Below are 20,385 nucleotides of genomic sequence, written 5' to 3'. Positions count from 1 at the left end.
AAAGTACAAGTATATTGCCTGAGGGTCGGAAACCAAAACGTTAAATGACTAGAATCATAAAATCATGGACTATAACCCTTCTGAGTGAGGGTTTTTACGAACGCAGGAAAAAAAGGCAGTCTTTGCCACAGGGGCAGCCTGCATTGTAAGTAGTAAGCAAATAATAAAATAATAGGAGCAAATAGGGGAGTCTGTATTTTCTGGCCTGATAAGTAAAAGTTTTGACATACCAGTAACCTAATTTTTGTCCAGATCTTTGTAGGCATCAAGGCAAAGGAGAGTTTGAAGGAGGATAATGGGATGGTGGTGTTGCTAATACTCCCATGTTAGGAGCAACAAGGGGAAAACCACAAAGATTCTTGCTTGAAAGTTTAACTTGAGCAGAAGCGTCTCAGTACTGAATGAAAAATGACAGGCAAGGTGGAAATAGGCTGTGAAAGTCTTTGAAGGTGAAGATAAGCCATTTATGTTTTATGCAGCAGAAAAGGGGGCTCATCAGAGAAATACAAAGAGAGCGCTAAAATAAATTAAATTATATTTGTTGCAGGATTGTGATTAGACTATCAGCAGGACAGGCTTGCACTGTTGTGAAAAGGAATTTAGGGATGAGCTGCTGATAGCTGAATGTTGAAGCTGGACGGATATGAAATTAGCTAAACTTCCGTGTTTTGTTGTTTGTTTGTTTGTTTGTTTTTTTAACTTACAAAATTAATCTCTGGGGCTCATACAGCATTTTGAGGTGAAGGTGTAAATAGGTGTGAGTCCAGTGTAGCACAGTAGTTATTGGTCCTGAGGGGCAAGCAGAATGGAACTGGTGGTTGAAGTTTGCTGGAGGTACAAGGAAATCTCTATTTCAATTTATGGAATTTGATGTACAGGTCAGACATGATGGGAGGCAGTAATCTATGCCAAACACTGTGGTTTGGACAGAAGGAGGCAAATGTGAGGTAGAAAACAGACCTATGAGTTACAAGCATGGTCAAATTTGTGTTTGCACCAATAAAACAAGGAGGAAGACGAGATCTTGGCATGTGGAGGAGAAAGGGATGATGCCCAGCAGGATTCAGGTGATTGCTGGTGATGTCAAAAATGTCATGAGTGGCAGGTGAAGACCAAGTTGAGAGAATAATAGAGTGGATACATAGTTGTGTCTTGAACGAACAGGGGAGAATGAAGAAACCTTCAGTCGAGGCAAAATCTGAGATTTGTGGAATATTTGTTGTTTTTATTATAGGATATAGAACATGCTATAGGGTATGTCATATATAATAATTATTGTGATATATTTATTAAAAAAAACTGTGTAGGAGGGAGAGACAAGACCTACAGGAAATGTGAATAGTGAGAAAGTGAGAGGTTGGACAGCAGGTAATAGCAAAGCGGCTAGAAGCAGCCGGCTTGTGGAGAAAACCCAACACCCTCAAGATATGGAAGCCGTTAACTCTTCCATTTGCAGACCTCTGATTAATGCTATTCTTACACAAACATGACCTTTTTTGCTCTGCAGATTAGTTGATTAGTTCCTACCTGTTTCGCAACTTACCTAGATCCATGTCTTCCTCGCCTTCGGTGAGCATTATTTACGGGCAAATACTATACTCCATTCTTAAAATGGTAGTTCATGTTGAATAAAAAAGTACAGTGATAGCAATAATAAAGAGATATTAACATAACATCCAAATTCACCCAGAAGTACAATATTTTGCAATATGGGTACGTTCAGCAGTTATTTGATCTTCATCAAACCACCAAACCACGTATCATCCGTGCTAAAAAGCAGCACACCCCAAACATCCAAAAGTACCCTGGACTTCAAATATGCTAACACATGGATGTTGCTACGGCAAGTACTCGGGAGCTGGAAGAGTTAGATGTGTTTATTTACTATTCAACCTTAATTTGTCCTACTTGTGCAGAGGGTATGAATTTTAATAACAGATTTACATGTGATGTGATGATGCATGAAGTAACCAGCAAATATATCTAGATTTCTTCACTGAACTTCAGCTGTTCTAATCGGCACGTGCTAGATTCCCCCTGAGCTCCTCATTTCCCTTTATTCGGACAAAACTGTCCCTAGCATCTTGCTGAGGTTGCCTGACTTGGCTTTGTCATTTAAAGCCTGTATTCCTCAAACCCATCAGGAGTTGACAGCTTTTCCCAGCTAAGGTGCTAGTGGGGCTGAGGCAACAGCGAGGTGCCCTGTGGCTGCCTCTGAGAACATCTGCAGGAGATGAGTACCCGCAGCTCTGGCAGAACAGCGAGGCACCTGGGGAGACCCAGGTAATTCCAGCTTTACGGAGCTGCTGAACAACGGTTTTTAGATCACAGGTTTGGCGTAGCGGCTTGAAGTTTGTCTACAGGTTTTTAGACCTAGCCACAGTTCAGCAGCTTCGTGGGCATGTTAAATATCCAGAAGTGCTAGAAGTCGGGCTGTTTTGTCTAAATATGTTACTCTACCATCATGCTAATAAATATTAGTCTTTGTACATCTACAGCAGAAGAAAGTATGTGGAAACAAATCTGAATTTGCGTTCTTGATAATTTTTTCTGTTTTATTTACCATAAAAAAAAAAAAAAGCGCTGTGAGCAGAACTTGGTAAAAGCATCACTTATTTTATGAAAAAGAGTGTCTCTGTGTGATTATGTGTTTGTGTGGCGTGGGTGAACAGGGCAAAGCACTGCATTTTACTAAGCTTTTTTCATACATGCAATAGCTGCCAGTGGATAGTCATTTAAGGATATCTCACTTAGGAGGTGGCACTTTTTCTGCTAACTTGAACTCATGACAGGGCATAATATTTTTATAATGTTAAATCAGGTGTTTAAAAGCCCCAAGATAGAATCATTTGAGTTGACTTGGGAGAGTGATAATGCAATCTGTAGTGCCATCTGCTGGATTTTTAAGTAAGTAAAAAATATAGTTTCATACTTCATTTAAAAATCATTTAAAATGTAAAAATGGTTGGCGTTTTAAGAAAGTCCGTGCAGACAGAGCATAAATATGCAAGTGCACCATTTTGTCACTTTTTAATCTTCAGTGTATATGTGTGGATATGTCAGATAGGTATGCACTATAGGAACTTAAAAGTAAAACAGCAAAAAAGCAGTAACAGAGTCTGTTAATAAAAATCACATTCCTGGGTCATAATTTTAATATCTGCTTAGTGGAAATCGTTGCAGAGTATAAATATATATCTTGTGCCAGCTCAAAAGGACCCAACAGCATAAATGATAACTTCTGTGGGGTTTGATATATCACTTTCTGATCAGTCAATATTATAGGTTACCTCAATGTTCATTGTCTGTCCTCCTAATGATATCAGTGAGCTGTCTGAGAAGTTTAAGGTATGTAAGACGCTTACACATGAGCGTCCTCCAAGGCTTACAGTTTTTAATAAGTACACGAAGACATGAGTAAAACTTTGAGGAATTGCCAATTTTTTTTATTAGTTTACACTGCCAATGTAAAATACTGAATATTCAAACGGAAATTTGGTACACGTATGACACACAGATAAAGCAGGTTTTTTGTGAAATGCCTTTGAAGAAAAAGGGGAGAGGAACCCACCATATTTTCTTGGGGAAAAAACCCTAGAAAACTCAACACATGTTGAGGTATATGCATACAGTTGAGGTGAATGGGTTAAGTCTTTCACTGTACACATGAAAACTGTGTATTGGTTTTTGTCTTTCGCTGCCAGTGATGGCGCCAGCCTCTCACGTATGTACGGTAAAGTCCCGAGGCTGATGTGCCTCTCCAGGCGGCTCAGTCTCTTCCACAGTTTTAGCAACAGAAGATATTTTTTTTAGTCATATGAGATCTGATGTGCCCGAAGATTCACCCATTGTATGATCTTTTTTTGCTTACACGCATAGGTGCCAACTTATGCGGATGCGGCTGTTTTGTTGAGTGGTGCCGTTAGAGAAAGCTTATCCTTCAAGATTCTCAGCTTCTCTGTGCTGCGTTCTCAAATGTATTGTTGCATTTGTAGATATTTTTCTATTGTTTCTCCATGAAGAGGAGAATGATTTTAATCCTATATGCGGAGAGGTCTTTCCTGCCTGGTAAGTAAGTTTACCACATAATAAAAGGCGGAGCAGTCCTGAAATCTTGGGCCATCAGACGCTGCTGCTGGTGATTTGAATGCTCCAAAGGCACAGGCACTTCTGTGTTTCTAGCAAAGGGTGAAGTTTCACACACAAATTCTATAAAGAGGTGCTCATGGGGGTACCCAAGTTTTATGGCGTTGAGACAGTATGTTAAAAAAGGTAGATCCATTAAGCAAGAAATGTGGCTAGAGCGATACAGGACAAAAAATAAGGGGCTTCTAGTTCAGTGATATTAAAATGCAAATATTAAAAATATTAACGATACAATATTAAATATGTAAAATATGCAAGTATGTAAACTTATGAGAATTTTAATGTTTTCCTACATCTAGACCTGGAGGGATATTTTTCTAATTAGTTCAAATTTTTTATCTAATAGTTTTTACTTATTTTCTTATACAACAGCTACTGACAGATTTGTGGATTAAAGGATCAAATCTTAAGGAACAGATAAATGAATACATTTTCTTTCAGGTGGGATCAAAGATTTGCAGTTTCAAGTCAAAGGACATTTAAACTGAGTAACAAGAATGGTCATTAACTTTTATGTACTGTCTGCTAAAGTCACCACCACAAAAATATCCCAAAACAACCAACCAATCAGACAAGCAAGCAAACAACAACAAAAGGCTTTTACAGAATAGTATTACTGGAAGATATTTTTTCCGCTTCAGAATTTTTTTTTCTGTTGTAAAATATATGTTCAAGGAAGTCTGTTGAAGATACCAATTTCAAACATAAAAATTTTTAATAAGAACATTTTGGTAATTTTTTTCTGGTCAACATTTCAAAACTAAATAGTGGTTTTTACTGTATTTGTTACTGTATTGTTACAGAACACACCTGAGAGGTGATTTTAACAATTATTTATTAATAGGTACTATAAAATCTGAATGGATTTGATTTCATACTTGCGTCCTGGTGTGCATGGAGTCTGTAAGAAGAGTACACTCGCAGTGCATCGCTCCCACTGGCCATCCTTTGCCTCCTGTATTTCTTACTTTTGAAGGAAAATTTCTATGAAATTTCTTCAGTCTGACTTATTTATATACATCCAGTGTTAAATCCTGGAATAGTTTCCTCTGTTTTTTGTTCTAATCTTTTATTTTTTTCCCCTTCTTCTTTGGAGGCTGTGTGGGTGAGGAAACCTCCCCTTTTTGGCTATGCCATTGACCTCAGTAGTAGAACTAGATGAATTTCGGGGTGTGTTATGAAAAATGGTGTGGATATATGCATTTATTGCTCTTATGTAGTAGCCTGCTTGCACTTTCTGTTGAAGAGGATTGAATTGATATCTGCCTCAAGGGTCCCCCAAGCTGTTATATCATATGCTATTAAGTCTTTAACCTAACCTTTAGGTGCTTGTCTACATTAAGGAATATTTAATGGACTTAAATTTTCCTTGCATCTGATGAAAATGTGCTCTATAGCCTGGAAGTTAAGGAGCAAACTTGAAAAGTATCCATTTGCATTTTAGTTCTTGCTTAATACTTAATATACTTCTGCATAAGGCAAATAATACTTCTGCATAAGGCAAAACTGTTGGAAGGGATTTGTTGTCGCTGTTACAGAATAGCCATAGATATTGAGATCTTGTCATTCCTCAAAATGGTGGGAAAGGTGATTAAAACCTTGCAAAAGGAGTAATTGAACCAGACCTGCCACGGGCTACGTAAGATTCTTTCTGCTCTGTGAATTCTGCATCCATTTTCTCCAATTCCCTTCCCGCTGTAGATAAAATGTTAGGATTTCTCCAGTAATGCCAAGTATGACCTGCAAGATAAGCACTTGGTTTTGAACCCTTCTTGGTAAAAAGGGTCTTACACTGATGCAGAAAGTAAGACATCTATAAATGAGTGATAGTTATGTATAAAGAAATGAAATCTCCTTTCACTTAAGTTTTGCTTAATTGCTGGTGTGTTCATCTACCCCTTTGTGGACACAGAAAGGCAAAAGATCATTATATTAATACACTTCCTAAGCTTCATACAAGCTTGAAAAAAAATCAGATGTAGACCGTGTAATTGGAAAAGAACAGGAAGAGGAGCAGTACTTGCTATTATCTTCCCTTTCCACGTTAGTGAAGAGCCAGAGCTTTTAGTCTTGCTGTAGTGTAGGAGAACTGAATTTAGTTTCCATGGTTTCATTTTTAATAGAATATTTGATGTAATAAGTGTAATAAGAAATTTACCTACAGACCTCTCCGTTATTTAATTGCATTCTTTAAGCTGGTTATTGTACAAATTCCTGAATGTCTTCAGTTGTTTTTATGCATTATAAGTGAGCAGCCGTGTAAGATAAGTTAAATCATATGTGTAATCCAATAACGTGGCCAAAAGTATTAAGCTTCTCCAGTATTTTGCCTAATTCTTTTGACCTACTTTTTTCATCTTGCTCAATACTGCAAAGGTTTTTTAAGCAGGTTAGTAAAAAATAAAAATAAAACAAAAAATCCCTTTGCTACTCCTGCCAAGTTTTTCATTAGCGTAAAGCATTAAGTATAACGCATCATGTTTGTAGTGAGGGAGAATAGATTATTTGGCTTCTTAGATTTTGCTATTTCTGCATCCTCACTAGAATGGGCCTGTATAAAGTCACTCTTTTTAGTATGAGAGTTTGTTGATTTACGTAGTTGTGAGCAGTGATACTCCTGTCCAAATGGAATATGTGTATTTTACCACAATTATTGTTGTTTAAGTTGAATTATCATTTTCAGGCCCTGAATATCACCTTAAAGTAAAAATATCCACCTCACCAGAACAGAATTTCATACATATAACACTGTTTACTTATATCTTAAAAGTCACAACAAGTCCACCACACACACAGAGACACATACGCACACACAAAATCCCACAGAAACACAGAATTGTCTCACTAGAAATACGTTGGTTAAATGGTGTGAGTCTCAACGCTTCAGGGAATAGGTAGCTCAAAACAGGTAGTGGAGATGAAGTATATCATCAAGACCTCTATGGATAACACACCTACTGTTATCATTTATTAAACTCAATAAGACCTTACAGCAGCTTTCCAGTACCTGAAGGGGGCCTACAGGAAAGATGGGGAGGGACTCTTTATCAGAGAGTGTAATGATAGGATGGGGGGTAGTGGTTTCAAACTGGAAGAGGGGAGATTTAGATCAGATATTAGGAAGAAATTCTTTACTGTGAGGGTGGTGAGGCACTGGAGCAGGTTGCCCAGGGAGGCTGTGGATGCCCCATCCCTGGAAGTGTTCAAGGCCAGGCTGGATGGGGCTTTGAGCAGCCTGGTCTAGTGGGAGGTGTCCCTGCCCATGGCAGGGGGGTTGGAACTATAGATGATCTTTAAGGTCCCTTCCAACCCGAACCATTCTATGATTCCCTGTTCTTATTAATAATCTATTTAGCCATTCATGATTTTTTTTTAATGTTATCCATGGTGATGTAAATTTGAAGCAACATTTGGAAAAGCGGGTGAAAAGCCGGTGGGTTCCACATAGCGTGGTGATAAGACTGCGTTGTTAAATGTGCCCTATTGGACTCTCCCACTCGGGCTGTCCCAGGTCTTTGCTCAAGCTCATGAAAATACAGGTCAGGGGTTTCAGTGCTCTCCTGGTGCACCTACAGAAATTTTTCTTTCTCCTGTGATTTCATGAATAGTAAGATAGCTAACAGCTGAAATACAGTCCTTTCAAATTAAGCTTCAGGATGGGGTAAAGTAAGATTCATGGCAGCTGAGCTTGTTGCTGCAAAAAGGGTGATCCTGCCTTTTACTGGTACGTTTTATTTCTGCCTACCTTCATCCCAGGTCTCCAGTGCCCTGCTCAGAGCAGAGTGATTCGGGAATCAAAATGATGGGAAAACAATTTTTATTTTATTTTATTTTATTTTATTTTTTGTAGGAGAACTAATTTTCTGTTGGTTCGGGTTCATGGGTTAGCTCACTGAGAGGGATCTGGTGAATGTCCAAATCTGTGCCTAAGGAGCAGTAACAGAAAGCAGCTGGGAGCAGGAGAGGAACTGGATTGCCCCTTTTGGAAGTGCCTGGAAGTGCCTTTTGGAAGTGCTGGTTCCTCTCTGGAACTTCATCTTTGCCAAGTAAATCTCGTAGAAACCAACAGGAGAACATGTTTTTCCTCAGAGATAACATCATAATGATAAGAAAGACTTTATCACAAAATATTTAATTATTATTATTATTCCTGAATTATAGAAGAGGAAGTGAAGGCTAGAGGGCTGAGTGCTCTTCCCTGAGCTTGTGATTAGAAGCTGGGTCTTTTGGGTAGCAGGATGCTTAGCCAGTTGGTGGGCATAATATCAGGCTGTTTGTTATTTGGGGCAGCTGGAGGAGAAGTGCTACTTCTTTGAACACCTTCAGTGTTCGTCCGAGGAATCTAAATACTTGCTAATCCTCCTATATCCTCCCATAGCTAAGCTGGAAGAAATGGCTGTATTGAGGGACTACAGTTAGCAGTCTCTCATATTTAACAGGAGAGAATACAACAGATTGTTAATATATAGATTTGACATAGAAAATTGCTCTCACATTCTCGTAGGGCCAGTGTGATTGTAAAGCATGTTTTGAAATCTTTAAGTTATATGTGTTAGTAATTGAGATTTATGAAAATAGAAGTGTGATACTGTAACTGAAAATTAATTTATACATATTTTTATTATGTCTGCTGTACAAATAACGTTGATTAAAAAGCAGTGCAAATTTGTTTAGGCAGTTATATTTCTGCTTTTATTCTGTACATGGTAGATACTTCTGTTTAAGACTATGCATTTTTTTGCCATCTTCTTATATTTGAATCAATTTCTAGTCAAGTGAAATGATTTGCTCGCGAGCTTTGAAGTAAACGTAATAGGAATACGTATGTCTGTTATTTTTTCCTTCAGATTCTCTTATACAGTCTTCCATGTGCAGTGTGTATTTGATATGAGGTACATTTATTATTGTGAACATGCCAAGAATATTAGGTAGAGTTATAAATTGAAAGAAATACACAGTAGTAGTATTTCCTCCTATTCTTGCTATATAAACTTTTTTCTCATCTATGCAGGAGGTTGCATCAACAATTTGAAAGCTATAAAGAGCAAGTAAGAAAGATAGGGGAAGAAGCCCGCCGTTACCAGGGAGAGCACAAGGATGATGCTCCAACATGTGGAATCTGTCATAAAACAAAGTTTGCAGATGGTTGTGGCCATTTATGCTCTTATTGCCGGACCAAGTTTTGTGCTCGATGTGGAGGTCGTGTCTCTCTGCGATCAAACAATGTAAGTCTTCTGATGTGTACTCTTAAGAAAAAGCCTCCTTGACATTGTCACACTGCAGATTGTTCACCTTAAGTTTGGCATTTCATGCTTCATTTTACTGAGGTGTTTCATTCATCACTTCGCTATGAGGTGTGTATAAAGAAGAATAATGTATTTAATGGCTGTGGAATCCCAGAGTTAATTAAAATTAAAGAATACATTGTGTATAGTTTTACTGAGTGATAGCTTTAAGAAGACATACCTGTTATGCATAGAATGAAAGAAAAAAACCCTTTTGCTCAGGTAAAACTCCACATTGAGAAATTTTTATTGAACTCTTATTTCATTCTAGATTCTTTTTTAAACAGTTTTTTGTATATACTTATAGATTTTTCTTAGATAAAATCAGTCAATTTTTTTTTTGGTTAGAAAAAACCCCCGACCACTTTTACCATAGTGAGAGTGTCCTGTCGATTTATTTTTGAATTTATCTTAAACGTAAAACTATAGATTAATCTGGTGTAGGTGTTCTACTTCCAGCCAGGTGAGACAGATCTTTCTCCCTCTGATCCACACGCAGTGAGCTCCAGTAGGTGTCCACGAAACTGAAGGGTGTCTGAGAATACCCTCTGTTCAGCCGGTCCCTTACAAGGAACTGGCTACTCACTGTCCGCGAGACGATCATCCAGGGATTCTTTTTGGCTGATCATCTAGTACTATGGTGTGTTATAAAACATTTTACAAACACCCTTTTACTGCATGAATAGTTTGATTATCTAGCATGAGATGAGATACCTTTCTCATATGGCCTTAAGGTGCCAGTCTTTTGTAGGGGAAATGCGTCGATGCTCTTTGTATCAGTATCAATATAAATTCAGTTAAAAGTGGTCACAAATTTTATAGCAGGTAATCACGTTCACGACGGAACTAGTTTATGGCCTTTTCGCTTTCTTTGGGCGAAACATCAACTGAATATGACTTCTGAAATTTCATGTAAACAACAACAACAACAAAAAAACCTCAGAGAAAAACACTATTTCACCTTTATTTTGGAAGTTTACCCTAGCCCCGATGTACTTGAGAGTCCATTAAATTAAATTCAGATTCATTCTGAAGAAATTATGTAGTTGTATTGGACAAAAAATTTCATATATTCATATTTCAATATAAATAGATGAATTACATTGCATCACCTGCAGGTGGTGGCACTAGAGCAAGTCTATGAAAACGTAGTTTACTGGGAGATGTTACGTTATACTATTAATTAGAGTGGATATGGTACAGCTTATCTTTACTCACGAAAAAATGGAATCTATTTTAACTATTTTTCACCAACTGTTTCAAGTCACCAAAATGGAAAAGTGACATAAACAAATTATGTAACTTGCCTTTTGTTTGTTATATTGTTTATGCTTCTGTGGGTTAGAGTGGGAAAACATGTTTGATACATATGCAGTAATGTAATCTTTTAATTTAAAGCTTTTTTTTTAAATTTTATGTTTTTATCTCTTTGTAGAGACTTATTAGAATTGCATTTCTTTGAAATCTGTCTATTAATACTTGCCTATGTTATTCTTTTTCTCTTCTTTTTTTCTTTTCTCTTTTTATTCTGCTTCCTTGGATGCTTTCCCAAAGGAGGACAAAGTGGTTAGAATCCATGCTTTTTATCATTTATTATTATAATGTTGTTAGTTATCTGGGAAACATATTAATGTAAAAAACTGAAATTTAAAAATCATCCAAAGGAGAGGGGGGAAGAACAGGAATCCTGACACCCGGGCCCTGCCCATTCCCTAGCTGAATATACGCTTCAAAAATATAGCCCAGCAAGGAAACCCAAGACTTGTCAAAATTAGGACAAGAAAAGAAATTAATTAAGAACTGAGAATTACTAATAGGCTAAAAAGTAGAGTGGCTAATAAAGTATAATAAAGCTTTATTTCATAAAAATGTCTTCGGTTAACAATTTGACTTTTTGCATGCAAGGTCCTTCCATCAGCTTCAGGAAGTCTAATTTAGTTTTTTAATTGTAATTTTATATTGATTTCTATGGTTTGCTGTGTTTCACTTCTGGCTGCAGCAGAAATTCAGAGCATTCTTGTGGAATCAGCTTTTTGACATTACATTTGAAATAATTTGCATAGGCGAAAGATAACCTCTTAAGACTGGACGTAAGTATAGTGAGCGAGATGGAGTGAATCCTTTGTGAATGCGGAGTTACCATTTCAGAAAACTGCCAAGCTGTTTTGGGCTCAAGTGCTGGCATATTCACCGCTAATGTCTGTGCCTCAACTGAAATAGGTGAGGGTAGTTCCCTGTGCATCTCTGCGCCCTGTGCACAGGGGAGGGGGGCCAGTACTTGAGCAGAACAGTGGTGTCCACTCACCGCCTCTTCCCAGGCAGGTCTGCAAAAGCTGGTATTCCGGACTTTGACTTGGAGACTTAGGTAGGGGGAATTTGCCAGCTTCGCTGGCACTTCAGCCCAAATGAGTGTAAAGTCATTACAATCCAATGCGGTTTTTGATGTGTGGATGATGGTGCTATGCTTGTGTTACGACATGGTGGTATGCCCCAACTTGCATCACAGCATAGCCATAACCTGAATTTTAGTACTGTGCAACACCCAGAGAAGATGATTTCTATCACAATTCCATATTGCAGTAGTGTTTTTTTGTTTTGTTTTGTTTTTTTTTTTTCCAAGGCCATAGTCTTCTGAGAACATGTTTGTTTTTCTAAGGGCTATGAAATATAACTTGCTACAGCTTCATTCCGCTGTTTTCTGTGTGGCGCTCTGAACAAAGTGCTGAAATAATCCAGGACTTCCAGGTCTTTTCCATTCTGTTAATCTAAATCACTTAGGGTAGACTGAGAGAAGTTTCAGCTTGATATTGACTTGTTAGTAAAGCAGTGGTAAAGCAGTAAAGATGCATCATTGATGCATCCACTGGGGTGTATTAAGAGACTAATGCGCTTCCAACAGAGTCTTCTTTAGGGCCGGGAACAGCAACGCTCTTAGGTGCTGAAAGTGCCGCTTAGGTACAATTTAGCCACCTCAGTTTTGGAGAGCAATCCAGGTGAACTTCACCTGCTTATATGCTTGAGGCATCCTTCACACTTCAGTTCTGAACAATAACTTTGCTAGATTATCAAATTGTTATGGATCCAGAAAATAGACCCCACTGCACTAAAGTGCTGTGAAGACGTGTGTGCTGAAGACATACCCGGCTCATTTGGATTGTCCTAAGTTCAATTAAATATATCCCTGTTGTTTGCACTTGCCTTGGTTTAGTTTTTGCCATGTTGAACTCCAAGCTTCCACAAGCCAAGAAAATGCCCAAATAACAGACGCGAAAACATCCTTTTTACCTTGTGGTGAAGCTGACAGCTGAAAAGTTATGGGAGTCAGAGTATCCAATACTCAGTCCTGATTGCATAAGGAATATGGGGAACTTTTTATAAAAGTACAATTGCTGTCACTGTGCCTGTCTCTGAAAGCTAATGGAATATATAGAATGAACGAATGAATTCCAAAATATGACTACATACCTAGTAAACAACATCTCTTATAAGCAGAACAAGTGGTATAATTAATATAAAGCAACACCAGAAAAATATCTGTTAATTCTTTTCAGTGGCACAACATTCCTGACCAATCTACATCTAGGGAGAAACCCTTCTTTGATCTGGTGAATCTGGTGAATTTAATATTAGTATGTTTAGGGGAGCCTTGTTCTCTCCATATGAATTTTTACTACAAAAAAGTGTATTAATATTAAAACCTATGCACCCAGTTCCTACAAGTTAGGGGTGCATCAGTTGGAAAGGATAGTGAAATGTGAGCTACCGAAGTGCCAAGCCCAGGAAAAGTCAAGCATGATCCTAGATTCAAGATATTTCCTGTAGAGTTGGATAATTAAATGATCGTTGGTAGTACTAATGAGACCTCACCTGGGATGTTGTGTACTGTGCATTACCCATCGTTGATAAATTCAAACTGTGACAGGTACAAAGTCAGTCGTACAGAGGATGGTCAAAGAAATGGAGAGTTCCTCCTAGAAGACTAGAGAGAATAGAGGAACAAAAGCTAGAGAAATTATAATCATCATCTTAAAAGTTTAAACAATAAGAATTACCTTTAAACTAGAGGACAGTGAATATAAGTCCAAATAGAATAAGAGGATGGTGAATAAGACTGAATGGGTATAACTTGACTTTAAATGCTCTTGGCTTGGAAAAAGATTTTTGCAATCAGTAGAGTCAAGCTTTGGGAAATTTTTTCCCGTGTCTTATTTGAAGGAAAAATAACCCAATAAAACTTTCAAGGTTAAATTTGAAAAGTTTAGGAAAGGATTTATGCGGTATGGTTGCTTGGTGATGTGGTGGCTGTAAGGGAATGTATTAGGTCCCTACTAGGACTAGGTAACACTGCAGGCAAAGCATTTGAAGCTGTTTTAGACCTTTTCAACTAAGTACCAAATGCATTTTAAGGACTCTTTCAAAAATATATAGCAGAAATTAATATGTTCTCTCCTGGTTTAAAATAAAAAAAGGACATCCCAAAACATTAATTCCTTGTAGTGTGAGTTAGGAAGCATCCTAGTTTTATCATGAGAATTGTCCAGTGCACTTATAAAATTAATTAACCTTTTAATGATTCTTATTCTAATATATCAAAACACATCCCTAAATATGTATCTTAAGTTCTTCCATGTTCTGTGAGTATTGGGCAGCTCTTCATGCTTCTCACCTGAGCCTGCTCTCCTTTCATATGCTTGCAGGCAGAACACATTTAATGGGAGCATTGTCAGATAAGAGGACTTTTGGCTAGTTTAGTAGCTATTCAAATCAGGCTTAAAGGTGGTTGTGCAGTCAGGGTATTCACTGTGTTAATAATGTTAGTAATAATATATAATAATATAATATAATGTTGAAAACTGTTGGCGGTTGTATAGAAAAAGCACAAGTGTTTTCTCTTCCTTCATATTACCTTAGTATTCAGAAACAGTGGTATGTGAATGTGGCAACCTATTCCCTGTGAGCACAGAGCATTTGTATATACTTTTAAAAGAAAGCAGAATATTATTAATATAGGATTTTAAGTGAGACAGCATTTCAGAAGGAAATCATGGAGGTGCTTAGAGGAAAGCTGGCAGGAGTGACCACCTGCTTTTAATTTGGCACAAGGTTTTCTGGGTGTTGTCAGTTCCTTATAGAGTGTCTACATGTTCACTCTTCTAGTTCTGTTCCACCAGCATTTTAATTGCCAAAACAGTAATGGGTTTAACTTAATTGTGTCCATTCCATTCACTCTCCCCTCTGATGTGAACTATCAGGGTTTTTTGGGGCAGTGGAGAAGCCAGCAAAATGTCCAGCTGGTGCTTCTCCGTGGTTCGGCAAGGAGTGGGCACAGCCCTGGCTGAGTCTTCCTGACGTCCTGGCTGCCACTGCTTACTCTCTTCTTCCCTCCAGTGGTACCAAAGCTTTGTAGAGCAAAAAACACCTGAAAGTACAACTTTTTTCCTCACATCACTCCTGTAAAACTTTTTCCCAATATTTGGTTAGGTAATGCAAAAAGATGCATTTCCTTTGTAAACACCTGATATATGAAGTCGTACAGCTCTGCTTCTTTCTCCTTAGAGAAAAGGAGATACATTTTAGGGTACAAAAGTAGTCTTGAATGACCAAATGCCGTTTCTTTGAATAAAAATTCAAAAATTTTGAATCAATATTTTGTGGGTGTATTGAACTAAGTGAAATTTGTATGACGTTTGACAGAATTAGGTGGAAGATCCATGTTCCAGATTAAGCCATATATTTCTCCCTAGCAATCAGTCTCCCATTCTACAGATTTCATTAGGATTACAATTTTTGGTCAAATATGAAGTTAAAAGAATTGGGAGCAAATGATGAAAAATAGATTTGTCACCATTTTCCCATGTTTTCCAGAAATGTTAGTTGTGCAGAATAGAGCGGTTTGCTTACTCATTTTTTTGCTTACATATGTAAAGGATGACTGGGAAGAAATCAAGATATAAAATACATTATGGATAAATAAGAATTGAATTGACTGAACTTAGTAGTATGTGAAAATAACATTGATTGTCAGTGCTGAAACACTAGAGATTCACATTTCTGATCTGGGTTTCACTGAAATTATTTTCATTTTAGTATAATGTCAGTGATTTATACTTGGAAAGAAAGACAGCTTGGAAGCATTTCCCTAATTGTACGTCAGGTGTTTTTACAGGGTGTTTGTCATTTAGTTCCTTTAAATTATGCTTAAAATTTGCTTACATAATAGCTTGCTAATTTAAGCCTTAACAACTCGAGCGCATATGCCGTGCAATTCAGCTGGGTACTAATGGTTTTAACAGAAGTTGTTAATACTGTCAGAACAAAATGCCTGGATTGTCAGGAGTGTTTCCACGTGCCTTTCGCAGAACTCTTATGTCAAATTCTCCATTAAAAGGCTAATTTATGTAAGTTCTGATTAATACAGCTGTAGAACAAAAAAAAAAAATTAATCAGAAGGAGGTAAAATTACATAGTAAATTGCAAAGTGATAGCAGATAAATTCTCTCTCTGTAGCGTTCAGTGTAATTTGTTTCCTGAAAGATCTGGTGTTTGTATGCATCAGGGGAGAAGCACTGCTTTTCAGTGGTCGGCTCTCTAGAACGGCTGCTTCCAGCAGATAAAAGAAGAAAAAGGGAGAAAAAAAAAAAAAGTCGTCCAGCAAGAAACTGAGGAATTATATCTCAAATAAGATGTAGAGCACTTTCCTCTGCTTTCTGGGAAGTTACTTCACTGTCAAACAAATCCAAGTGTTAACGTTTTTTAATTAAATACTTAAAAGTAGCTTCTTTTCACCAAGTTTGCTGAAGCAAGGTGTTTGATTGTAACACCTGTTTTTCAGTGTCTAGCTAACAAAAATGATTGATTACTTCTTGCATGCAAAAAACCTCAGACAGCTGATGTTCACGCTCTGAAGTTAATCAGATCAGAGCTTCTTCATTTAATGGTTGGACTGTAAAAGAGTCACTAGACAGCTGGGGTTTTTTTCCCCTATAGCTTTAGATCAGCATTAAATCAGTAACCACTCACTTATGCTCCTTGTTTTTTCCAGGTTTAGTTTACCTGTTAGCCAAACCCTTAGACCGTCTACTTGTCATGTGACTCTACAGTTGAGGACCAAGAAAATATATTGCTACTGCAGACTTCTTTCTTAACCCATGATAAAGGGCTCCTGAATCCTTCATGGCTGCATTTGCTGTTAGCATGCAAGCTGGGTAACAGTGTCTGTGGAGACCCTACATAAACAATATTGGAAACTCCATGTAGTATAATGGGACTTAAATTAAAAAAAAAACAAACCAACAAACTTTTAATCCCCTGCAGTGTTACTGTTAGACTCGTTACCCTATTTTTATGCTTGTATTTTCAGTACTTTTGTTTCAATTTAACTGATAAAGAATATGGGAATTATTTATAATTTTATTTCAATTAAGAAAGTGTCAGCAATACCTCTGAATGTAATAATTCCTTCCATTGCAAAAACTTGTGTTAAAAAAATTAAATATTGATAAGATTTCAAAGGTTAAGAAGGGCTTTTCAGAAAGAGCTTTCTTCCATCTCCTCTTGCCTAATGTCATATACTGGATGTAGATATATGGTAAGTGTTTGTAGAAGCAAATATTGTGTAGATTTTTTTGTAAGTGAATGTACATGCATCTAACTGTATAGCGTAATACAGGAAGTACAGGGCAGACTAAAGCTTTTATGAACCACGTTTTTGACCTTTGAAGTCTGTAAATCTATCAAGGTATTTAAATCAATTGAGGATTTATTATTTATATGCCCATTTACCTTGACAAAAAATACGGTATGCCATAGCAGTCACAGAATCCCAGAATCCCCAGCATGGTTAAAGGAACCTCTGGAAGTCATCTGATCCAACTGTCCTGCTCAAGCAGGGCCACCAAGAGGAACTTGCTCCTCACAGGTTGGCATATCCATGTGTCTTTTGACTTGCATGGTGAACAATGAAAGAGTCAAGGATCTTTCATGCCATTTTTCTTACTTGTTTCCTCATTGTAACTACACACATGATAAGCTTACACAAAATCTCCTGAAGTTCTGCTAGGGAATAATTCTGTGATTTACAGCTGTGGACAAATGAATTCCAGAGTTTCACAGAATCCTTCAGAAAGAGCACTAACAAGTACTACACTTATTTTCAGCTCAATGTTACCAGATTAACTTTAATCTTTTTGTTTCCTTCAATGTAGTATTTCTATCATTTTAACCCTCACGACCTCACATTCTGTTTGGTCCAATTAAGTTGGTGGTATAAAGCTGAAGAGCAGGAACAGGAGAGCCTTAGAGTGATTTTCCCAGCAATGCTGTGTATTGTCTGAGGTGTGGGAGGTCAGTATTGAATTCCACGGTGATTAAAGCTTTCTTTCCCTGATGGGAATACAGGGCTGTAAGGACAGAAGCAGAGAGGAACATATTCCTACCTGGCTTGGGTCAGTCTCACTAAAAAGTTAGATTGGAAAATGTTGAAATGATTTTTTTGGGTTTTCTTTTTGTCCAAAAGTACACATTGAGTTAGTATTTAGATTTGACTTTGCTGGAAATGTATTTATTTCATTTTTCCTAATAAGTGACTTTGTTTTACTTTTAAAGGTGTGCCTTCACAGTAAAAGGCACTAGCAAATTCGGTTCTGACATTTCAGGCCTTATAAGCTAGATCTGCTTAAATCGATGCTTCAAAAATAATGGGAAAGAACTAATATTTTTTTTCCCCAGTGAGAGAAGGCTGTGTAATTTTTATCATTGTTATTTAAAACAAAATCACATATGCTGAATACATAAGAAAAGTTTAATAAAAAAAACCAACAAATCAACAAGCCAACAAAACCAAAAAAACAGCTATTGACTTCTTTATTGCTTTAAACTGAAATGCTACAGATACCTGATCACAGTGACTGCTCTACTGTGTTGCATAGTAGTTGTCTTATGATTATGATCTGTAAGAACTTCTTCTACAATGATAATATTATCTCCTATGTTTCCTGGGAGAAGACTTTCAGTTTATCTTAGTTTTTTAATGTCTGTTTTATAAGGTGTTTTCAGTTGAACAAGAGAACACCTTTGCCCAGGCTGATGCTATTTTCCCCAGTGTGTGTTATTTCATAGTAATAAAGGGTTAAGGCAACACTTTTTAAGAAGTATTCTTAAGTTAAAAAAGTATCATGTGGTAGCACACACTTTTGTTTGTGAATGCTTTCCCTTAAGAATTTTTTGATTCCTCATCTTGGGAGTAAAAAAAAGATTTGTAGCTTCTTGATTTTTTTAAAGTTTTAATTACTTGTGTGTCAGCAGGTGTTGCCCTTTTTTATACTTTTGTTACGTTATTGAGTAATAAACAGTGTTGACTGGGGTCTTATATCTGTTGATCTGTGAAAATTTGAAAGTTCTAGGGAAAGATGATATTAGGGATTTGAGAAATAATTCTAGTTTCAGAAAATGCAACAATATAGAAATATATTTTTTCACTTTTCTGTCAAAAATGTATTAATCTATTCCCTAAATCTCTAAGTAAAGAAGTGGGATAAGGGTCTTGTGTGAAGGAAAATATTTTTAGTTAATTAGTTTCAACTGCAGATACATATTGAAAAGAAGAGTAAAGGAAATAAGTTCTAATAATTGAAATCTGAGATTTCTTGTATGTGTTGCACCTTAAGAAGAAAGAGGATAATAAAGGAGAAAAATACTAGCAGTGCAACACAACATTAAGAAGTCACGAGAAAGGCCTGTGTTCTGTTTGATGTGTTCATATACATTAATATAACCAACACAATCCTATAAACTGTAACTTCTTATTAGATTTTGTTCCCTGTCTGTTCAGTTCACAGCAGTTTTGAAAATGGACAAGTATGAGCTTATAGATTCAATATGATAATACATACATATCTGGTGTTCTGTCATCCACAGCTTCAGCTGGGATGCAAAAAAAATAATCTGGCAGTGTAAAATGATGTGGGGACTGAGTGCACCCAGGTAGGGGCTGTCCAGGAGCATGGGGTGGAGCTGGCAGGATTCCCCGGGGAAGCCTCAGCGTAGTTAGAAGGTGAGGAGGTACAGCCAAGCCACAGCGATAGGAGAAGACTCCAGTGGGGGACTCTGCAGAAGTGGTTTCTTCACCATGGCTGAAGGGAAGGGATTACTTTACAAAGACGTACTGGGCAGGCAAACATTGCAAACCATCTAAACTTTCACCCAGTTCACCCAGAAGATATGGACCTTGGTATCTCTTCTGGTTGATATTCTAATGAAAGCTTAGCCCTAGAGACTGGAGACAACCTTGAGGGAGAACTGAACAGCAAATGTGCAGGAGACCTCCAGGGAAATGCCTGGCCTTTCTTCAGGCTCAGGGCGCTTGAAGGAGCATGCTGCTCAGTGGGATGCCTGAGGGGATATCCCCCTCAGCAGAGCTGACTGCCGATGTCCAAGCAAAGATCTGTTGGGTCTGTGGCAGTGCCAGATGGAAGTGTTTATGATCTGAGCAACGCATCTTCAGTTTTTCCAGCAGCGGTCTGTTTTCTAGATATACTTGGGTCTTATTGCTATGAGACATTCTGGCCTGTCCCTTAGTTCAAGCTGTGCCCAGCTGTGGTCTCTGTGAACAGTCCTCCTGCAAAAAGTATCCAGTAAAGTGGGTGATTTCTTCTAATCATGCACGATCCTTCTCTAAAAGACTTTAGGTTTTGGCAACCAACCTAACTGAATCCCCTTGTTCAGCCTCTGGCTACCTCTTTTCCTCACGGTCGCACCAAAATCAGTGTGCTGCCAGCTCCTGGACAGGTGAGAGCGCTCTCTTTTAAGCACGGGTGGATTTGACACTCTAGAGCGCGCCCCTTACTCTGCAACAGATTCCAACAGGTTTTTCTTTTCATAAATTATTTCTTCGGGGAATTTGTATCTTTCAGCTTGAATCATTATGGCCCTCATTCGTGTAAGATCCTTTCATGTG

At 37.6% G+C, this 20,385-nt stretch overlaps 1 protein-coding gene across 47 annotated transcripts in view; it reads left to right on the top strand.

Annotated features, from left to right (window-relative positions):
• Positions 1-20,385, top strand: part of RIMS1 (regulating synaptic membrane exocytosis 1) — a 342,439-nt gene that overhangs the window by 109,319 nt on the left and 212,735 nt on the right. For 46 of the 47 annotated variants that reach the window (XM_074581408.1, XM_074581382.1, XM_074581377.1 and 43 more), the window contains exons 2-3: positions 9,158-9,371; positions 10,986-10,997. In XM_074581408.1, coding sequence (XP_074437509.1) covers positions 9,158-9,371; positions 10,986-10,997 — 226 coding nt within the window. The remainder of the gene's footprint in view (positions 1-9,157; positions 9,372-10,985; positions 10,998-20,385) is intronic. The other variant, XM_074581375.1, reaches the window with a different exon arrangement.

Source organism: Larus michahellis, chromosome 3 (genome assembly GCF_964199755.1).
Source record: "Larus michahellis chromosome 3, bLarMic1.1, whole genome shotgun sequence".
Classification (NCBI taxonomy): Eukaryota; Metazoa; Chordata; class Aves; order Charadriiformes; family Laridae; genus Larus; species Larus michahellis.
This window is presented reverse-complemented; position numbering and strand designations above follow the sequence as displayed.